Source organism: Staurois parvus, unplaced genomic scaffold, assembly GCF_062004578.1.
Source record: "Staurois parvus isolate SC_StPar_1 unplaced genomic scaffold, SC_StPar_1.0 ptg000170l, whole genome shotgun sequence".
Classification (NCBI taxonomy): domain Eukaryota; kingdom Metazoa; phylum Chordata; class Amphibia; order Anura; family Ranidae; genus Staurois; species Staurois parvus.
Genome location: NW_028317966.1, coordinates 2,601,031 through 2,622,125, shown reverse-complemented (window position 1 = coordinate 2,622,125; position 21,095 = coordinate 2,601,031). Strand labels below are relative to the sequence as shown.

General features: G+C 39.2%; 1 protein-coding gene across 5 annotated transcripts in view; it reads left to right on the top strand.

The window, feature by feature from the left end:
• Positions 1–21,095, top strand: part of GRID1 (glutamate ionotropic receptor delta type subunit 1) — a 1,483,898-nt gene that overhangs the window by 1,431,805 nt on the left and 30,998 nt on the right. For 3 of the 5 annotated variants that reach the window (XR_016312597.1, XM_089676482.1, XM_089676481.1), the window contains exon 15: positions 5,534–5,805. Coding sequence is in view for 4 of the 5 variants with exons in the window: in XM_089676482.1 (XP_089532608.1) it covers positions 5,534–5,805 (272 nt within the window). In the remaining variant the exon portion in view is untranslated. The remainder of the gene's footprint in view (positions 1–5,533; positions 5,806–21,095) is intronic. The other 2 variants (XM_089676479.1, XM_089676480.1) reach the window with 1 other exon arrangement.

Here is a 21,095-nt window from a genome sequence, read left to right as displayed (position 1 = left end):
ACAGTATAATGACAAGGTGAATACATGAGGTTTTTTCACAACCAAATATCTCCTGGCTCTTGCTGTTTAACTATTTCTGTTTGTGCGCCTATAGGTGTAGTTTTAAAAAAAAAAAAAAAGTTTATGAAATTATTTAAAAAAATATTTTACCTATTAGTCAGCTTGTAATTATATCCTGAACAGGATATCAAATTCCAATATCTCATATATGTAAAATATTGGAAAAATGTTTAGATAGGAACATTGGTCATTGAGCTACTGTTAAATTAACTGATACTGACACTGCTTCGTTTTGTGCAAGAATCTATAAATCTACACATCAATTACCTTGAAAGAGTTATGCTCAGTGTTACCCCTAGTGTTTAGTCATACCTTAAAAGTACACCTGGTATTAGATAAAGTGCAAGGGCTATTCTTGCTGCCCCCCCCCAAAAAAAAAAATTACTAGTTGCTCAACTGTCTGGTCACTCTCATGGAGCATATTTACTATGAATGAGAACAGTAAAAGTTACAGAAGAATTCTATATCCCTATTCATGCTTCATATAGTTGCAAAAGCAGCAGCCAAGGAACCCATGTTTTCAAAAAGTGAGGTCATCAATAGGATTCTACATGATTTTCTAATTGCAGGTCTACTTAAATGCTTTAGTATTTGGCTTACAGTGGTTCCAAAGGCTCAAAGATTTTTACCTTCCTGTATTCTATGTGCCCCCCCAATCCTAACCTGAGCCATTTATGATCCAACAACATTCTCAACAGCCTCTGCTGTCTGGGGACTCTTCTTCCTCATTGGTTGAGGCAGCAGTGGGAGCCCAATCACAGCCAGTGTGCCAAAACGTAGGGGGTGAGCTGCGGCTCTATGTGTCTTATGGAAGCAAAGAGTAGCGGCTTGAGGATGAGCATGCAGAGGTGCCCCCAGGGTGAGCGGCTTTCCCTGGGGGCACTGCTTCAGGGGGAGGAGCCAGGAACACTAGTGGGGATCTGAAAAGAAGAGAATCATGGATACTCTGTGCAAAACCACTGCATAGAACAGGTAAGTATAGACATATTTGTTATTTAAAAATAAACAAAAACCTTTAGTGTCTAAGTGTCTAATGCAGCATATCCAAAAGAGTTTCATATTTGCCTTCAAGCCAATTTATATCTCTGGTAATTTGCAAAGTATACATTTAATCCCAACTTGTAAGGGCTTATTTAATCACATCATTCCAATAAGAGATGATACTAACCTTACCAACAACAGTGTTGCTTTGCCTTGACTGTGCTGGCTGGAACTACATTGTGATACAGTGCCATTAAAGTGGTATAGGATTTCAGCACCACTCACACTTCGTTATACTCCTATTGACATGCTGGCATTTATGTAAATACTAAAAGGAGTGACGGAAAATTTAGCTTGTGCGTATTCAGGTGGTGGGAGCATGGATTGGGACTCTGAGCAATGTTTTTTAATGGGTTATGAAGGTGGGCAATATTTCCACCATTTGATTAAGTGTAGTTAAACACTACTGAGAGATTGCAATGCTGATATAACTGGAACACCACAAGACTTTAGTTGTAATTCAAAGACTTACCTGTTGCATTTTAATTAATAGCCGTGTTTAAGTAGATTCTTGTATGACAGTTGTAGGCAGATTTAAAGGAGATTGCAAAATGGTTGTACAATCAAATTATGCTGTGTATAGCCAGCATTTACTCGATTGATTTATAATACTATAATATACTCTACATTTTTTAGGCAAAAGCTGAGTCTGATGGATGTGAGTGTTTATTTTAACCTCATTAACTATGTAACTGTGTTTTTCCAAAATGTTAAATCTATCTTGTGTTAAAATTATTTCAAGATCTTTAGAATTTAGTTCCTCGTCTTCTTCTTCTCAACATTTGTCCGCAACTTTCCAGATGTGATCCATCACAAGCTCTTACAGGAGTGTATCTAAGCAGTTTTTTCTCCTCCTTAAATGTTATACTGTCATGAAAATGCTGAACCATCGCTGAATTCTGTGACTTATATTGTGTGTGTATAAAATGGACTTACTGTGGTACTACTGCAAAAAATAATGTCTTAAAATTAGACATGGTCTTTTTTTAAGCATAGTTAATTTCATGGTCATTTTAGAAAAGAATTAGACAATTATTGTTTGCTTTCTCAATTTTCCTTTTCTTATTTTCATTAACTGCTGTTTTCTTTGTCCTCTTGTTAACACCTTTTTTCTGTAAAAGTACTTCATGACTTTTTTCCTAAGCAAGTGAGATGACACAAGATCATGCTTATTAAAAATGGCATTGAAATGTCAAATACAGATCTAGTATAGTAGAGGCAAGTAGTGTCTAGCAGAGAAGTTGTTCAAGCTTAAAAGAAGGTCAAATATGAACATTTTTCACATGCTAGTCCAGACACAGGGTCAGAGCTAGTATATACTGATGGTTAAAGAACTGGGTAGATATTAATATTTTGTCTATTTTTAAAAACTACATGTTGTACACGTTTACTCTTAAAAGAGAAGTGTGGGAAGCAAATTAACAAACATACCGTATATACTCGAGTATAAGCCGACCCGAATATAAGCCGAGGTACCTAATTTTACCACAAAAAACTGGGAAAAACTATTGACTCGAGTATAAGCTGAGGGTGGGAAATGAGGCACCTACTAGTCAATGTAAAAAATTGGTGTCAGTGGGAGGAATAGTGCCCCATCATTGGTGTCAGTGGGAGGAATAGTGCCCCATCATTGGTATCAGTGGGAGGAATAGTGCCCCATCATTGGTATCAGTGGCAGGAATAGTGCCCCATCGTTGGTGTCAGTGGGAGGAATAGTGCCCCATCATTGGTATTAGTGGAAGGAATAGTGCCCCATCATTGGTATCAGTGGGAGGAATAGTGCCCCATCATTGGTATCAGTGGGAGGAATAGTGCCCCATCATTGGTATCAGTGGCAGGAATAGTGCCCCATCGTTGGTGTCAGTGGGAGGAATAGTGCCCCATCATTGGTGTCAGTGGGAGGAATAGTGCCCCATCATTGGTGTCAGTGGGAGGAATAGTGCCCCATCATTAGTATCAGTGGGAGGAATAGTGCCCCATCATTGGTGTCAGTGGGAGGAATAGTGCCCCATCATTGGTGTCAGTGGGAGGAATAGTGCCCCATCATTGGTATCACTGGGAGGAATAGTGCCCCATCATTGGTATCACTGGGAGGAATAGTGCCCCATCGTTGGTGTCAGTGGGAGGAATAATGCCCCATCATTGGTGTCAGTGGGAGGAATAATGCCCCATCATTGGTGTCAGTGGGAGGAATAGTGCCCCATCATTGGTATCAGTGGGAGGAATAGTGCCCCATCATTGGTATCAGTGGGAGGAATAGTGCCCCATCATTGGTGTCAGTGGGAGGAATAGTGCCCCATGATTGGTGTCAGTGGGAGGAATAGTGCCCCATCGTTGGTGTCAGTGGGAGGAATAGTGCCCCATCATTGGTGTCAGTGGGATGAATAATGCCCCATCATTAGTATCAGTGACACCAATGATGCGGCACTATTCCTCCCACTGACACCAATGACACTTGCTGACCCCTGTTGCAGTATGGTGCTGCTGCAGCCAGCATATGTGGTTGCAGCAGCACCTCTGCACTGCACACTTACCGGCTTTTCCCTCACTCGATTTTCACGGGTCGCTCAGCTCCTCCTCCTCGCCCGTGATTGGCCGCCTGTGTACCTTTCCTGAGCTACAGTTCTGGTGGCCAATCACCGGTGAGGAGGCGGGGCCGAGCGGCAGGAGTGAGGGAGTGGCCGGAGTGACGGAAGGAGCAGCGCTTCCTGGATGGATCATCGGGAGCCAGGTAAGAGACAGCAGCCCTCTGCCCACCCCTGTACGCGCCCCCCTTGACGGAGCCTCGCGCCCCACTATCTGCAGATGTTGACTCGAGTATAAGCCGAGGGGGCCGTTTTTCAGCACAAAAAATGTGCTGAAAAACTCGGCTTATACTCGAGTATATACGGTACATATTCAGCTATATGGCTGCAGCATCATCGTCCGATGGTTCTAAGTCTGAGAACTGAGCAATCACATGACTGCTGATCAGTCACCGCTCTCTGCCTGACCCCTCTAGCATCCACTGGAGTACAGGGAGGGAGAGGGCAGGAGCAGCTGTCTCAGGCTCTCAGTGGCATGCTGAAAGGCTGAGCCAACTGCTGCTTAGGCATGTGGGTGAATCCCAACATTATTGTCAGGATTCTTCAAGAGTTTGGATCGGCTCTGTGACATCAGCCAGCAGCAAACGTAAGTGCACTTCTGTGACCCTGAAGGGAAGAATGTGAAAAAAAAGCTTTGATCAGACTTCTCTTTTAAGAGGTGCCTGTAACTGGTATCGCTTCTGAATTTATGCTGACATTTGGGATCATCCTTCTACTTCTTAGATATCTTGGGGACTATAGTAGCGAGATTTTTCCACTTGGGTTTCAAAATCCTCTCCTATTACAAAGAGCTTTCAGTCTTTACATTGGATTTGTTAAACAAATTAAACATAATAAAATGGGTCCCCAAGAGATTAAAACCCAAAAAGCAGCTCTAGTAGCCTCCACCTTTGGCACCCCCTCCCCACCACACATACAGTAATCGCTTTCTGCCTCTAGATGTCCTCAGCCTTCTGAGTTGAATGATACCCTGAAGGAGCACCACCATGATGCTTTCATAAAATAATATACAGAGATGTTCTTACTGTTGTCACCAGCATTGAACACTAACCACCACTGGAGAAAATCTAAAGGGGAAAAGTATTCCTTGCATCATCATCTGACCATCCTGAAAACATCTAGAAAGTGGGGTGTATATATATATATATATATATATATATATATATATATTATAAAGTATAGCCAGGGAAGAGATGGGAGCCCTGCATTGGACTGTAAATTACCGATAATGCGGTAGGAGAAATTGGGCTTCCAATTCTGCAGAAGGAGAAGAGAGACTCTGTGGTAGTAGATGTGAGAGCCAGAACTTGGGTCACCAGAAGTTTTAAACTAGCCAGCACCCACTCACATTAAAACACATTGGGGTTTATTTACTAAAGCTGGAGAGTCCAAAATCAGACTCCCTTCTGCATAGAAACCAATCAGCTTCCAGGTTTCATTGCCAAAGCTTCATTGAACAAGCTGAGGTTAGAAGCTGATTGGTTTCTGTGCAGAAGGGAGTCTGATTTTGGACTCTCCAGCTTTAGTAAATAAACCCCATTATGTTTAGGTTGACTCATAAATTGACAATGTAAAATAACAATAACTTTTGGTTTGGTATGATACTATTTAGATTTTAACCCTGATGATAACTGAAATATTTCCTGTTAACTATTTAGGCTGAATAGGTTATCCAATTGCCTAACTGTTCAGAGACTTTGCTTACAATTTAGTTGGATTTTTCCCATTGCTGCACTGGATACTAATCTACAGACAATAACATTATCAGTCTTGACTCATCACCTATGCCAGAGCCTAAAACACATTTAGCTACATTTATGGAAACCATGTTTTTTTCTGTCTTTTAGAATTCTAGAGTTTCAAGAAACTGGTTATTTGGATGTTCTGAAACAGAAATGGTGGCCACGGATGGGACGCTGTGATTTAAACAGTCATAATAACGCACAAACGGATGGCAAAGCACTAAAGCTGCACAGTTTTGCTGGAGTATTCTGCATCCTGGCAATTGGATTACTGCTTGCTTGCCTGGTGGCTGCCCTCGAATTATGGTGGAACAGCAACCGTTGTCGGCAGGAGTCACCAAAAGAGGTCCATAACTACTATTCTTATTATATAAAAGGTATTTTAGGGACATGCATCATTGGAAGCAATAACCCAATGAGTAGATTTAGTTATGCAATGACAACCTACAGCACCTATATGATGGGTCTATTAACCAGTGTTATAGTATAAGCTTGGTATATATGCACCAATAATGCATGTCCCTACACAGCTACATGCTGTGACAGTGACACATGCAAAAGTGTGCCTGATTGATACTTAGAAGCTTAAGCAGATTCATAATTTGCTTCCCACCTTTGAAATGATAAAGCGTTTAATGCGTTATGGACCAGCGTGCACCTCAAAAAATCTGTCAGGTGCAAAATAATTTATAGACATTGTAATAATTACCACATGGATAATTTTTAGTCACTGGCTTAACATTGTCATCTTATTCTGAGTATCCCCGTCCAGAGATAGTTATGTGCACATTAAGTTGGTCAGAGTATAATGCAGTTGAAAAAATAAAAGTTACTTGATATAAGTATAGTCATAATATGGTCATTATGGAGGTTTTTGTTTTGCTTAAAAATAGGAGATAATTGGGGCTCTGAAGAATTTCATTTCTCACTGCTTAAAAGCAGAGCAAGGCAAAAAAATAGTAATATGGTAAACGAAAACCCTTTGTGAGCACAGCAATGCTGAATGTTGTCATGCATAAAGCAAACATCCATTTCCATCAATTAAACTTCTTAACAAGCTAACCTTTCAGAGATTTTCTTTTGTTCACCAGATGTCTCTAAACAAAACATTAACATTCAAATGAAGACAATGTTTGAGAAGCCTGTGCATGTAAAATATTTGTTTTTTTCTTCTATTTATTATAATAGGCAATGCAGTTGGCATTGTGATCAAAATTAAAATTGTCTTTGAGTCCATAAATTTCAATTGATTGTTGCAGTTCTGATGAAATCCAGGATTATCTGACAAATCTTTGTGTCCTGCCCTATTAGACTCCATTGTTTATGCCCTAGCAAAATATGATTTGGTGTGCTAGAGAATATTCACATCAGTCCCAAGGAGTGGTATTTAGTTTTCTTACCCAAGTCCCACACGCTTGGAGGAATCTATTCAAATTCCAATTAAATTGTCAATTTACTGCAACACCCAGAGTAGAGGTGCCCATGAAAAGATTCATTTGTGTTAGGCAAGCTGAATTATTTTGCCACAGTTGCTGAAATCTTGCAGCTGCAAGGATTGTGATCAGATAGGTTTAAAGTGTTAAGCCATTTCCTTTTCATTTTTATTGATTAGGCAGAGAAGTTATTGCTACAAATATTCTGTATGAGCATATCATCAGATGTACATTGAAAATTTACCTTCAGCTAAAAGAATTACGTTCTTAAGGTTTGTTTGAGTCTAGGAAAGCAAAATAATGATGACGACCTGCAGTTATATTAATATGAAAATTATCTTTCATTAAAAGGGGAGTGTGGGATTAGAAAAAAAAATAAACAGTTATACTCACTTAGGTGAATGTAGCATTGGTCTGATGGTGCATTTGTCCCCTGCTGCTTCTAAGACTGAGCACTTAGTGATCAAAGCCTGCTGATCGATCAGTCTGCAGTGAGCAGAGAGCTCTCTTGTCTGCCCCTCCAGCCCTCACTCAGCTGGGACGCGGGTGTGTTGCTAAGAGGCTGAGCCAGCTACCTGCCCAGTCATCTGGGTGGATCCTGACTTTAAAGCAATAGAAAGGTAAATTCTTTTAAAAATAACAAATACGTATACACTTACCTGCTGTGTGCAGTGGTTTTGCACAGAGCAGCCTGGATCCTCCTCTTCTCGGGTCCCCCGCAGGCTCTCCTGGTACCTCCTTTCTGTCAGGTAGCATTTTGCTGTGAGGGCACCCACTACTCCATGTGTCCATTCACACACTGAGCTGTGGTTTGGCCCTGCCCCCTTTTTCTCCTCATTGGCTGACTGTGATTGACAGGAGTGGGAATCAATGGCTCCCACTTACTATCTCAGCCAATGAGGAGGCAGAGACCCGGAACAGCCGAGGCCAGGGGCGGACTAACCATTTGGAAACTGGGGCACTGCCCGAGGGCCCGGGGTCAGTAGGGGGCCCCATGAGATGCCCCTGGTACCTTTTTCATAGGCTTTTTTGAGTGTGAGCCCCATGATCCCCTATTGCCCAGGGGCCCCATGAGTTGTCAGTCCGCCCCTGGCCGAGGCTGTCATGCACATTGCTGGATCTCGATGGGGCTCAGGTGAGTATTAGGAGGGGCTGGGAGAGTTGCTATCCACAGAAGGTTTTTTACCTTCATGCATAGACTGCATGAAGGTACAAAACCTTGAGCCTTTACAACCACTATAGTCTCCGTTCACACCAGTGCATTTTTTAGTGCTTTTTGCAGAAACGCACTACAGTCCATTTAATATGGTTTTCTATGAAACATGTTCACATTCATGCTTTTTTGTGCTACTGCATTTTTGGAAAGGGTCAGGGACTTTTTTAAAAGCAAAAAGCAGCATTTTTGCTACAATAGAGTTCAATGGAGAAACTGCTGAAATGCATGGTAGTGCGTTTTTGCCACGGTTTTACCACATTTTGTGTTTTGCATTTTTATTCTGCCCAGCTACAAAAAAAATTCCACTTTAACAAAAAAAGAAGAGCTGAACAAAACGTGGTAAAAACACATAAAAAAATGTGTCAAAAACACATGTAGAAAAACGCAAAATGAACTGCAAAAAGCACTGCAAAACAGACAAAAAGCAAACTGCATGGGTGTGAACGGAGCCTTAAAGTCGGGATCTCTTAAGAGTCTGGACCTGTTCTGAGAAGTCGGCCAACAACGGACTTAAACCTACTGTCGGCTGAAAACTTCAAATGAGGGTGTATTTCCAAGAACACAAAACCTAGGCTTAAGTTTTTATATAAAATAATGTAGTTGTAGGAATGGTATGCAAGATGGATTGTCAGTCATTTTATAAGTCTGTGTACCAGGTAAAAAAATAATTCTTTAATTCAAAGGAGGTGGTTTTTCTAGGATGAAATGCTGTCATCATTCTGTTGCAGATAGGAAGAAACATTTCTGCCTTTTGATCAGACTCCAACATTGTATGTTTGCAGCAAGTTACACAGTGAGAGGCTGAGAGTCACTTTGTCATCCCAGCATCTTAAAGATTGAAGATGGTTCCCCTCTTATAGAGTGAAAAGCAGATGGAAAATGTGCCAGGGGGTACAGGGATCTCTGTGTGAGATAAAACCTGTCCGTAAGTGTTAAGCTGGGTATAAATAGGTAGTTTTTTTCATTCAACCAGTGGGTTGAACAAAAAAAAAAGATCCCTGCATCAACACAAAGTTGTATTCTGACAGGGGGACCCCTCCCTCCCTGCCAGAATAGAATGATCAGCACTTGCAGCCATTGGCTGAAAGCATTGATCAAATGCTGGTTTCCCAGCATGGCTGTTGGACAGAAGTCAGCCAATGTTCATGTACTGAAAAAAAGCCACTTCCTGCTGAATTGGCCAATTTTAGGTTTATGTCGCCTGGGCTTTACACTTACATATTGCTTAACACACCACATTCAGTTTAACATGAAACACATCTGATACCAGATCCACTTTAATGCCACTGCCCGCTGATAAGGGAGAGATTTCCCTTTTAACATCTTAAATAAGTTCCCTAACCCATAAAGGGGATCTTGAAGCTCTAAAAGCAACCAGTAAAATTGTTTATACGTCCTACATTATTCCACAAACACAACTGAATTTGCAGATATGAACAGCCCAACTCTTTTTAATTGCATTTTTTTTTCACAAAAAGTATTGATGGTTTCTCGTCCCCGAAATTATTGCTCAATGGTATAATGAAGTCATACTATGCACAGTTTAAATCTAAAAGGTTCTCTATGCCAGAAATGGTGAGACACAAATATGTCCTACTTTTAAAGAGACTCACGAGACCATTTGTTTTAACAGCAATCTTCCCATAATTAAAAATCATTAAGACCACTTTTGGGCAGTTCCATCTTAGACGTAATGCCAGAAGTCCCAACAGACTTAGAGCTGTTAAGTTAAACTCTATAGTATTCCTTCCCCCCCCCCCCCCCCCATCCCCAGCAGCTAAATAAAAGCTTTTATAGGAAGATAAGTGGTGGAGGACCTGCCAGGAGAAAGAATATTAGACATTCCCAGAAAATGGTGGGGCTATGATGGTGAAGGAGGTTTTTGTGCTAATCAGTTTTTCTAGAAAGTACAAGGCTCATTGCAAGTAAATAAACATGATTAATGGAAAGGAAAGCACTGCAAATAAGCATTTTAATTATTTGATTTTTACATGCTTTTACCTGCAGTTTTTTAAGTTGGTGACCCACTGCTTACTGCCCCTATGTTCCCAATTACTCACTGCCTCTGTTGATTTTTCCCAACAAAAACCCACAGTTAGAATTTTGTGATTTTAGCCTAAATGCAATGTGAAGGATACAATGATCTTTGATACCAACAGAATAGCCATTAAAGCTTTTAATGTTTTGTACTTTTACGTGATATTCAGTAATTCCAGGTAGGAACAAAAGCTAAAAACTCAATGTTCCAGAAAAAAAAAATTGCTTTAAGTCAAGCTAGTTATTGTTTTCATCTATATTTTCCTTTCGTGTTTGGTAAAATTTTCAGAAGCATTTTTTTAGGTTCTTTCATTATATAAAAAGTTGTTATTTAAACATCCTTTTATTTAGGAATATTTTAAGAACAAAACTTTTTTTTATGCCAAATGTTTAAATGTAAAAAAGGTTATTTTTCATTCTATATTTAATTTGGCATGTAGCTTTGAAAACTATATCTCAATGATAAGATTATATATTTCAATAATACACCCACACACAACCTCTGTAGTTGGATTTTACCTAAGATGATGTATATCTCTGATCAGTATTAGTTTGATGGAATAATTCAATATCACTTAGAAATAGTTTTTTATTATTTAGTTTGTTACCCTTTTGACTGCCCTGAAATAAATGGCAGTATTATTACAGTCTTGGAAACAGCAAAATGAGTTAGGAGTTTTATATTGGACTGAACCCCCATTGGTTCTGTTTGTTTTTTTAAGACAATGGGCTCCATGACAGAAGCAGATTGAATGTGGTATTTACTTGTCTGGGAACATTTTGCCTAAACATCGCATGGGATCCTGAAACTGTCAATTCACTATACCATTTTGTGGCAGTATTTATAGCAAAACACTCAAGACACTTATTAAATACCGCATGAAAAGGCATTGAACTCAGTTCACAAAATGAAATAAATAATTAAATGCATGCAGTAATTAAGTAGTGGTAGAAGCATGCAGTAGTTTTTGCCTTTTTGGATCAGTTCTCTCAACAGTAATGCGTAGAAACCTAAATATGGAAATCATTGGGGTTGATTTACCAAAGGAAAAACTTTTTTTGTTTGGATTGAGTGGAGGTGGATTATATAAGGTTTTTATTATTGTCTGTGCCCCTATTAGATTCACCCTCTCTATTTTTCTTGTTCACCATTATCATTGAAAGTGAAAGTAAAAGAAAATACAACATTTTGGGTTGTTCTTAGAAAAGTAACATCTTCCAATGGGACACAGATGGCAATAAAAAAAAACTGACAGGGGTTATAACCCTTCCTAACTCTATCCAAAATAAACAAAAAAATTGCCTATAGTTCTACTTTAAGGAAAATAGACGGTCAATTTGTAAGTTGCTCCAGAGCTTAGTACATGAGGTAAAGCTTCCATTTACAAACAATACCTGATCACATGCAAAAAAAAAAAAAAACTGCATTTTTGCTTGCACATGATTGGATGATGAAAGCCAACAAAGCTCCTCCTCATTTACTAAGCTCTTCACTTGCAAAGTGCTCAATCGATGTGCCTTTAGTAAATCCACCCTATTACATGTTGTATACTTATTTTCTCCTGTCATTTCGCCAGATTTTTGGAGACTTTTTTGTGTATATCCAAGCATATACATCATTTGCTGCAAAAAATCTCCCAATCACGCCAATCACTATACAATCCACATGCATATCACAATAGTCTAATCCCTTGTTATAACATATGTCATATATGTAGTGGGGATACCTTACTTTTTCACAATTATTTTTAGAGATATCTTCCCACTGACAAGTTCTCACTGATATCATTGATCTTTTTAGCTATCTATAAGGGGGTAATTCTTCCAAGAGACCACAAGTGCAAGGATAAGTCTTCCCACTGACCATCACACTAATGTATCATGAGTTGTACATATAGTCATTTTTAGCAAGGGTTTGGCTGGAAAAAATATTTCAAGAGTTCCTCTATGTGGAAAAGGTTGAGAAATGCTGCTTGAAAGTTTAACTAAAGGAAATACTTTATTTTTTATTTTGGATAGAGTAATGGAGGGTTATAACCCCTTTCATTTTTTTTTACCATCTGTGTCCCCATTAGAGGATGTACTTTTCTGGGGATAACCCACAATTTAGGATTTTCTTTTTCATTTCACTTCCAATGATAATGGTAAACAGGACAAATAGAATCTCCACAATACGGACAGACAGCAATAAAAACCTACTAGGTGTTCTCTCCACACTATCCAAAACTAAAAAAAAAGTTTTTTCTTAGGTATACTTTAAGTAAATAGATAATATTTTTCTAAATGTCAAATACTGAATGAAAATAGTGCCAAACACACATATATAAATTCCCTTCTTCCACTAATAAAAAAGTCAACATTATATTTTGTATTGGTGAAAAAAGGGTATTTAAATATGTATGTGATTTGCATTAAATATTTGACATTTATAAATATATTTGCATTTACTTAATTTGACTTGTTTTTTGTTGTTTTTCATACCCTATGTAACGGAACCGGACCCCGACTGCACTTGGGTATTTCTGTTAGACTACCCCTTCCCTGTCTGAACACCCACCACGGATACCACCGCTGACCATACAAGACTAGACGACACCAGTCTTGGAAGGAAAACCAGGAAATAGACTGCTTTATTTTAACACAGATACAAGATATATACATTCAAGGGAACAATTCCCCCCTCCCTGCATAATGACACAGGGCAGGGCAAACCACATCTAGCAACAAGAGACACATCAGCAGACACCCCCCACCAAGCCAATACACAAACACATACATCCCATTGTAGTTTGCTCCCAAGCAAGACACACAATAGAACAATGGCATGCAACCACATGGCATTAAACAATGAACAACCCCCACCCCAATATTAGGACATTTCACCCTGTACCCCTAACAGGCACAGGGTGACTTACACATAATAGGGATATGGGGAGCTGAGACAGGGGTCTCCCCACCCCTCCAAAGTGAGCTGTGTTCCATGGGTCCCCCACTCAAAGTGACTCCCATCACACCCCACATGTGTTTTATAAAAGCAGCTTCCCTTTGACTTGTATTCCAGTCATCTTTTTCCTTTGTATTAATACATACACTATATTGCCAAAAGTATTAGGACGCCTGCCTTTATATGCACATGAACTTTAATGGGATCCCAGTCTTAGTCCATAAGGTTCAATATTGAGTTGGCCCACCCTTTGCAGCTATAACCGCTTCAATTCTTCTGGGAAGGCTGTTCACAAGGTTTAGGAATATATTTATGGGAATGTTTGACCATTCTTCCAGCAGTGCATTTGTGAAGTCAAGCACTTTTGTAGGATGAGAAGGCCTGGCTCGCAGTCTCCACTCTAATTCATCCCAAAGATGTTCTAACATGTTGAGGTCAGGAGTCTGTGCAGGCCAGTCAAGTTCCTCCACCCCAAATTCACTCATCAAAGTCATGTTGGAACAGGAAAGGGCCATCTGCAAACTGTTCCCAAAAATGTTGGGAGCATGAAATTGTCCAAAATGTCTTGGTATGCTGATGTCTTAAGAGTTCCCTTCACTGGAACTAAGGGGCCAAGCCCAACCCCTAAAAAACAACCCCACACCATAATCCCCCCTCCACCAAACTTTACACATGGCACATTGTAGTCAGGCAAGTACCATTCTCCTGGCAACCAACAAACTCAGACATGTCCATCAGATTGCCAGACAGGGAAGCATGATTCATCACTCCAGAGAACATGTCTCCACTGCTCTAGAGTCCAATGTCAGCGTGCTATACACCACTGCATCTGACGCTTTGCATTGCACTTGTTGATGTAGGGCTTGGATGCAGCTGCTCAGCCATGCAAACCCAGTCCATGAAGCTCTCTACACACTGTTGTTGCACTAATATGAAGGCCACATGAAGTTTGGAGGTCTTTAGCTATTGACTCTGCAGACAGTTCGCAACTTCCTCACACTGTGCACTTCAGCATGCGCTGACCCCGCTCTGTCATTTTACATGGCCTACCATTTCAAGGCTGAGTTGCTGTTGTTCCCAGTTTCTCCTACTTTGTTAGAATACCACTAAAAGTTGACTGTGAAATATTTAGTAGCAAGGAAATTTCACGGATGGACTTATTGCACAGGTGGCAACATATCACGGTACCAAGCTTGAATTTACTGAGCTCCTGAGAGTGACTTATTCTTTTACAAATGTTTGTAGAAGCAGTCTGCATGCCCAGGTGCTTGATTTTACACCTGAGACCATGAGGTGATTGTAACACCTGAATGCAATGATTTGGAGGGGTGTCCCAATACTTTTGGCAATATAGTGCATACACTATATTGCCAAAACTATTGGGACACCCATCCAAATCAAACCATAGAAATATGGCAACTCCTCCTTTGCGGTTCTTGCAGCATACTGCAAGGACCGCAAAGGAGGAGTTGCCATATTTCTAATGTTTAAATCATTTTACCTCTTTATCGGCAATACAAACTTACAGGGGTTCTAATCCTTCTCCACTGTATCCATCCCACTGGATATAGCATGAGAAAAAATACTGCATGGTTTCATTAGATAAATACCACATATTTTGTAAAACTACCACATGCGGTATTTTAGAAGTGTTTTTTAATGAATGCCCAAAATTTTTGAAAAACACTGAGTGGTATTTTACCACATTTACTAAATTGGTCAATACCACTTTGTGAATAGAGCCCAATGTGAGAATAAAATAGACAATAGGGAAACAGACTGTGGCAAAAGCAGTTTTGCTATTAGAGTGGGTAAGGGCATAGAACTACTGATATGTCTTGTATAGTTTGTTTCCACATTGCAATTTCCTTACTTTCTGTTGCTTCACCAGGATACAAAGTAGTAAAGAATCTCTAAAATGTACAGCAAGCAATAAAACATGCCACAAGTTCTAACCCTAATCCAATTAATCTAAAAACGATAAAATTGCCGGGGGTTGTGCTTTAACCACTTGCCATCTAGGGCAATTTTCACATTTATCACATACATGTTAAAACTAACAATTTGTTTGCTAGCAGATTACTTAGAACCCCAATCATTATATATTTTCTGAAAGCAGAGCTCGTGGCAAATAAAATGGTGGTTATTGCAATTTTTTATGGGATGCGATATTTGTGCAGCCATTTATCAAACTCAAATTTTCAGGATAGATACACCTAAATGTATTTCAGTGCACACTAACAAAATAAACCTTTAATACACAATATTTAGGTAAAATATAAAAGATGATGTTGTATCAAGTAACTAGACACCAAACATGCCAACTGTGCTACCTAAAATTATCTATAGGCAGTCCCTTGGTTATGAGCAAGATAGGTTCTGTGGGGTTGTTCTTAAGTTGAATTTGTATGTAAGCTAAAACAAGTACATTGTTTGAGTGTAACTCTGGCCAAAAAATTGTTGTCAAGTTTTGGATATTATAGGGAAGGGTAAACTGGCTATGCAGTGATGTGGGATTGCTCACAGGTCCGCCTGACAGTAGGTGGCAGCATGCTGGGAGCAGCAAGATTGCTGCCCAGCATTTTCCAGGACCAGCATGATATCACACTGCATCCATTCTTAAGTATGACTCATAGGTAAATCAAATGTTTGTAACTCAGGGACTGCCTGTATAGGCAATGCTTTCAAATCCTTTACAGATTACTAGTTCAGAGTTAAATATGAGCTCTGGCACAAAAATTGTTTCTCTTACTTATTTCTCTCAGGCGTGGTGCAATCACTGTTTACATATGTCTGCAGGACCTAAGTGCACATTTGCATTTGCAGATGGGGATGAGGTGCTTTAATTTATTTTAGTTTATTTTGGTTAAATGTATTTTTTCTACACCTGTTTTAGTTTTTTTTCATTCAACTCTATTGCTATCACAAGAGGTCATCATCACCTCTTGTGATAGCTTGGGAAGTGACAGGTGCTCTTTGTGGAGATATCATGGGTTTATTAGACCTCTGATCCCTTCTTTGCCCTCCAAGGCAGCCGATCAAAAAGAGATGTTTGATTGCCTGCTTACCTGGCTGTACCAATGAGGGAAACACAGCAATGAAATTAGAAGTGACAAAATCCTTGTTCCTTCTAGCTTCATTCATCATGGAGGAGATCAGGGAATGGATGCTCCTCCATCTCCTCTGTGGGAAGCTCATCTGACTACTTACAGCAGTCCTGGTCTCCATGGTACAATGAGAGAGTCCAGGAATGGAAGTGGGCAGTTTGGGGCAGGAGCATTCTGAGCCCTATAAACATAATTAGGCAGCTGTAGAGCCAATCAGATCACCTTTACATGAAAGTCAATATCCAACTTTCAAAAACAATACCAGGGTAATGGTTGTAACCTCTGCCATGATCCTGGTTTTCCAATTTTCCAATATTTTAATGTACTTTAAGCAATGAAAAATGACTGCCCCTTTAAAAAAAAAAAAATCACTGGTTCATGTCCCTCAGAGCAGTACTCGAGTCCCATACCCATTTTATGGCCAAAAGCTTGCGTATAAGCCTTCAAAATGGGCACTTTTGAATTTACAAATTCGAGTCCTATAGACTTGTTCAATGTTTGCGGTAGAACTTTCTTTAGGTTCGAATGTTCTATTGCGAACCAAACAGGGGGTGTTCAGACCATCACTAATATGGACGTCTTTGCATGATACTGGGAAGTGGGCTAGGATCCCTTACTTGACTCTTTCAAGAGAACCAGTCAGGAATAGACATTTGTTACAATTTGAACCTCCACTCGTCCTCCTTCCCACCCCCTCTAACCCATCTTAGCCTTTATTTTTCTTATCTGATGAAGAAATTCTAGACAGACATAAAATACACAAATTAAAATAGAATTAAAAGCAGATTTGGATAGAGTAGTGAGAGGTTAGGACCACTTTCACCAGGAATGAAAGTGATGGTAAATCCAAAAGGTTTTGGAATAGATTGTCCAAAATTAGATTTCACTCATATTGGGAAATGTCCCCTCACTTCCTCTTGAGTTTCCAGTTCAGGGAGTGATGATACAACTCCCTTTACAGATGGCAAAAACAGACTTTTCCCCTACTTTATCCAATTGTGTAAGGCTTTTGTTTTATAAATACATTATAGCAGTTCTGTGTTCACCTATATGTTATTAGATATTTAACTCCAAGCAATATTGGTATTTGAATTTGACATGGTATCAGCTTTTTTACAATCTTTGAAGAATGGAGCTGAGAAGTAGCACAAGTCAATGTGCTGACAAGGTAGCATGTGTTTAAAAAGACAAAAAAAGATGACGAGAGAGGTGAGCTTAATACTCTTAATACTTTTTTGTCATTGACCAGTCACAGGATGGGGAGGTAGGTTAAGTAGCATGTCAGCCTGGGCTCTAAGGGAAGTGAGTTGAGTGATGCTGGTTATCATTCAAAACATAAGACAGAAGATGTCTTATGATGGAGAAAAAATAATACAAGGGGCAGCTCTGGATTGATGTTAAGTAATGCAGCAAAGCATACACACATTTTGTAAGTGCTAATAATGTATTATTTGTATGGAGTTTTGTTTTAAAGGTATGCTTTTCTCTGAGACAAATTAACATACTTCCAATGTTTTGCAATTGAGAAAAGTAATGATAATAGCAATAAATTTAAACAGCATAATACATAATTATAAGTAAAAAAACATTAGCGAACACAAATTCTGTAAAAATAGATCTTTTACAGTCTAAACTATATTTGCATACAGCAGATTACAACTGTTGGCTTTGATGAGGTGTTAATAGTTTTTCTGACCCTACTTTGTATTTTACTGGTGCTGTCAGATTTGGCAAGAACCTCACCCAGTTGCACCATTAACTGAACAATAACATTCTATTGTAGCATCTGGATCCCAGCTTTCCATCCAACTGGCTCACGTGTCAGCCGTTGCAAGTCATAGCTGTCTTTAATGAATACTGACAATGTATTTTTCACACCACTGTAAGACAGCATATAACAAATGGGGTTTTACATGAACTAGGTTGAATACAATCAGCTGTTAACAACCTTGAAGGACTTGCCACACCATAAATTTGAACAACTGAATTCTGTAGATGGCAATGCAAGATGCTATAAAATAGAATTTGTATTTGAACACAATTCTGGTATTTTATGTGTTTTAACAACACAAATATTTTATGTGAGTGTCACGGCCAGTGTGAGTAATGCAGTAATTCTCAGGGAAGAGTTCAGTTTGAGCCAGGAATAGTCATCTGGAATTAGCATTCCTGTTGAAAAATGTATGGAACCAAAATGAATTGCCACAAGCCGTTTTGTAAATTATTTTATGTGTCATGTTCATACGAGTTTTTTCAAATATGTAAACATTTGCAAAACGCCTAATCTTTTTATTTGCCAATAACAAGAAAAAAACCTTGTACCAGTATGATGACCTCTTGTAAATATTTAGCATAGAATTACTTATTTTATGGTATTAATAATAAAGTAGACCTTGTTTACAAATTCAGTTATGTCTTCGCAAATATTTGGAACCCACCAAATATTTAGATGTGTTTCAGTTATGTCTTCGCAAATATTTGGAACCCACCAAATATTTAGATGTGTTTATCAAGAAGGCTGCAAGAGGTCACTCTTCTCATCCTTGGTGCTGCTTCTGTTTCAATCTGTATAGAGCTCCCAGTCTACCATAACAATAAGAAATCACCATACACCGTTTGTATAGAAAATAATCACCTCTTTTTAAAATAAACATATTTTGTTGCTTTGCAGCCTGAAATGAAGACACACAGTTTTTGTTTTATCCAGCTGTATTTACTCAGTGCAACTTATAACATGAAAGAGAAAGATTTGGATTGAGTTGGGAAAAGGATCACCGCCTCCTAAAAATGATTTGTAAACTCAATCAGGTGTAGCTAATCACCTTCTCAATGGTGCACAAAGCCATTTTAGTGTGATCAGCTCATGGTCATTTGGTTAGCGCAGCATGAAAAGAGCTTTCCTGGAGCATTTCAGTCACTGGTAGTGGAACTGAAGCAAACTATGGGTGGCAAGGCAAGATCTCCGGGATGAAGTTGTGGACAGGCACAAGTCAAGAGATGGATACAAAAAAAATTAAAAGACTTTATCAGGTTCCTTGAAGCACAGTGATGTCTATTACTAAGAAGTGGACGGTATTTGGTACAACACAGACCCTCCCTGGATCAGGATGTCACACCAAACTGGATGAAAGAACCAGGAGGAAACTTGTCAGAGAGGCTACCAAGAGACCTACAGAAACTCTGAAACAGTTGCAAGAATTTATGACAAAAAAATGGTCATTGTGTGCATGTGGCAACAATATCACAAATTCTAAACAAATACGGCTGGTTTGGAAAGCTTACAAGAAAAAGCCCATCCTTGTTAGTGCTATATCTTTCACTTGGATGATATAAGTTGCACTGAGTAAATTCAGCTGGACAAAATAAAAACTGTGTCTGTTTTCATTTTAGGCTGCAAAGCAACAGTATGTGATTATTTTAAAGAGGGGGGAGGGGTGATTTTTTTCTATACCCACTGTATCTCCAACCTAATTTAACAGGAGTGGTAGACTTACCTCCTGGTATAACAATAATCGTCTAATATGTACATGAATCCATCATTTAAGGATTCCTAGATAGCAGCCCTTATGTCACTTCTAGGGTGTTACCAGAGGACCCCACCCTATATTAGACATCCCTTATCTATATACAGTATTTCAAACATCAGTGGGCAAAGACCCCTTTCCAGTCGCTCAGCATTCAAAAGGATCCCCTTATAGGGCAGAAGTCTCTAGATTAACATATTGGTAATGTTCCCGTTAATGGCCCCCCTCATACATGTTGTTTGCATGCATGTGTGGTAGGTAGGGTTGACAGACGTTCCACAGACTGTAGCACAGCTCCTACTCTTTATAGTGGCCCCCCAGGGTGGGAACAGGAAGAATGCCACCCCCATTCCAACTCATGATTAGTGTGCCTAAAGTGCCAATAGCTTCAGCTTTCACAGGAGAGTACACTGTGGGGGAGATTTACTAAAAGTGGTGCTCACAGAATCTAGTGCAGGTGTGCATAGTAACCAATCAGCTTCTAGGTTTTATTGTCAAAGCTTAATTGAACAAGCTGAAGTTAGAAGCCGATTGGTTACTACCAAATTCTGTGTGCACAATTTTTAGTAAATTTCTCCTTGTACATAGGTCCACTATAGAATGCAAACAAAGGACAATATATTATCAGAAGACAATATAATCAGGAATGCATATATACACAAATTACTATATAACAATGGCATTCAATCCAGAAAGAACAGTTGCCTATAAGGACAATATCCATTTTATTGCCAGTGGTGTCAGTGGGAGGAATAGTGCCCCATCATTGGTGTCACTGATGTGATTAAACGGGGAGGGGGGCTGGGGCGCCAATTTTATAGTTTGTCCCCAGGTGCAAAATATCCTAGCTACGTCTCTGCTATCAGTGTCCCTGTTGAGGAAATTCTCCCTCATTTCCTGTCAAGACAGCAAGTGATGGAGAATTTCTCTAATGTGGATACAAAAAAGAACACATTTCTATCAGTGCGTGCAATGATTTGCCCTTCTGGAAATTATTTTTATATTAATGTTCATGTCTTTTATATCCTAGTGACAATTGCTCCCTTATTTCTTGTCCTGGTGACCCTGGGCTAGAAAGTAAAGAAAACTCTCCCCAGTGGGGTCACAGTAAGAAATAAAAAGCCTGACTAGAATACTAAGTCTTCCCCAGTTTATCCGTACTATAGGAAAATTAAGTTAGTCTTTAAGGCTGATGCCAAGGTTGCAAAAAATGAAACTTGAACATTTTCCTAGCACTTACAGAAACTTAGAGCTGGCTGCAATTTGGATCGTAAAAGTTTGTTAATAATGTTACACTCCAAAATTACTTATATAGCAATTATATATGATATAATTGGTGCTACACTTCAGAAGTTACATTCCAAACAATGTAATGAAATAGGAAAAGCTCTTGAATAGTTGTGCTT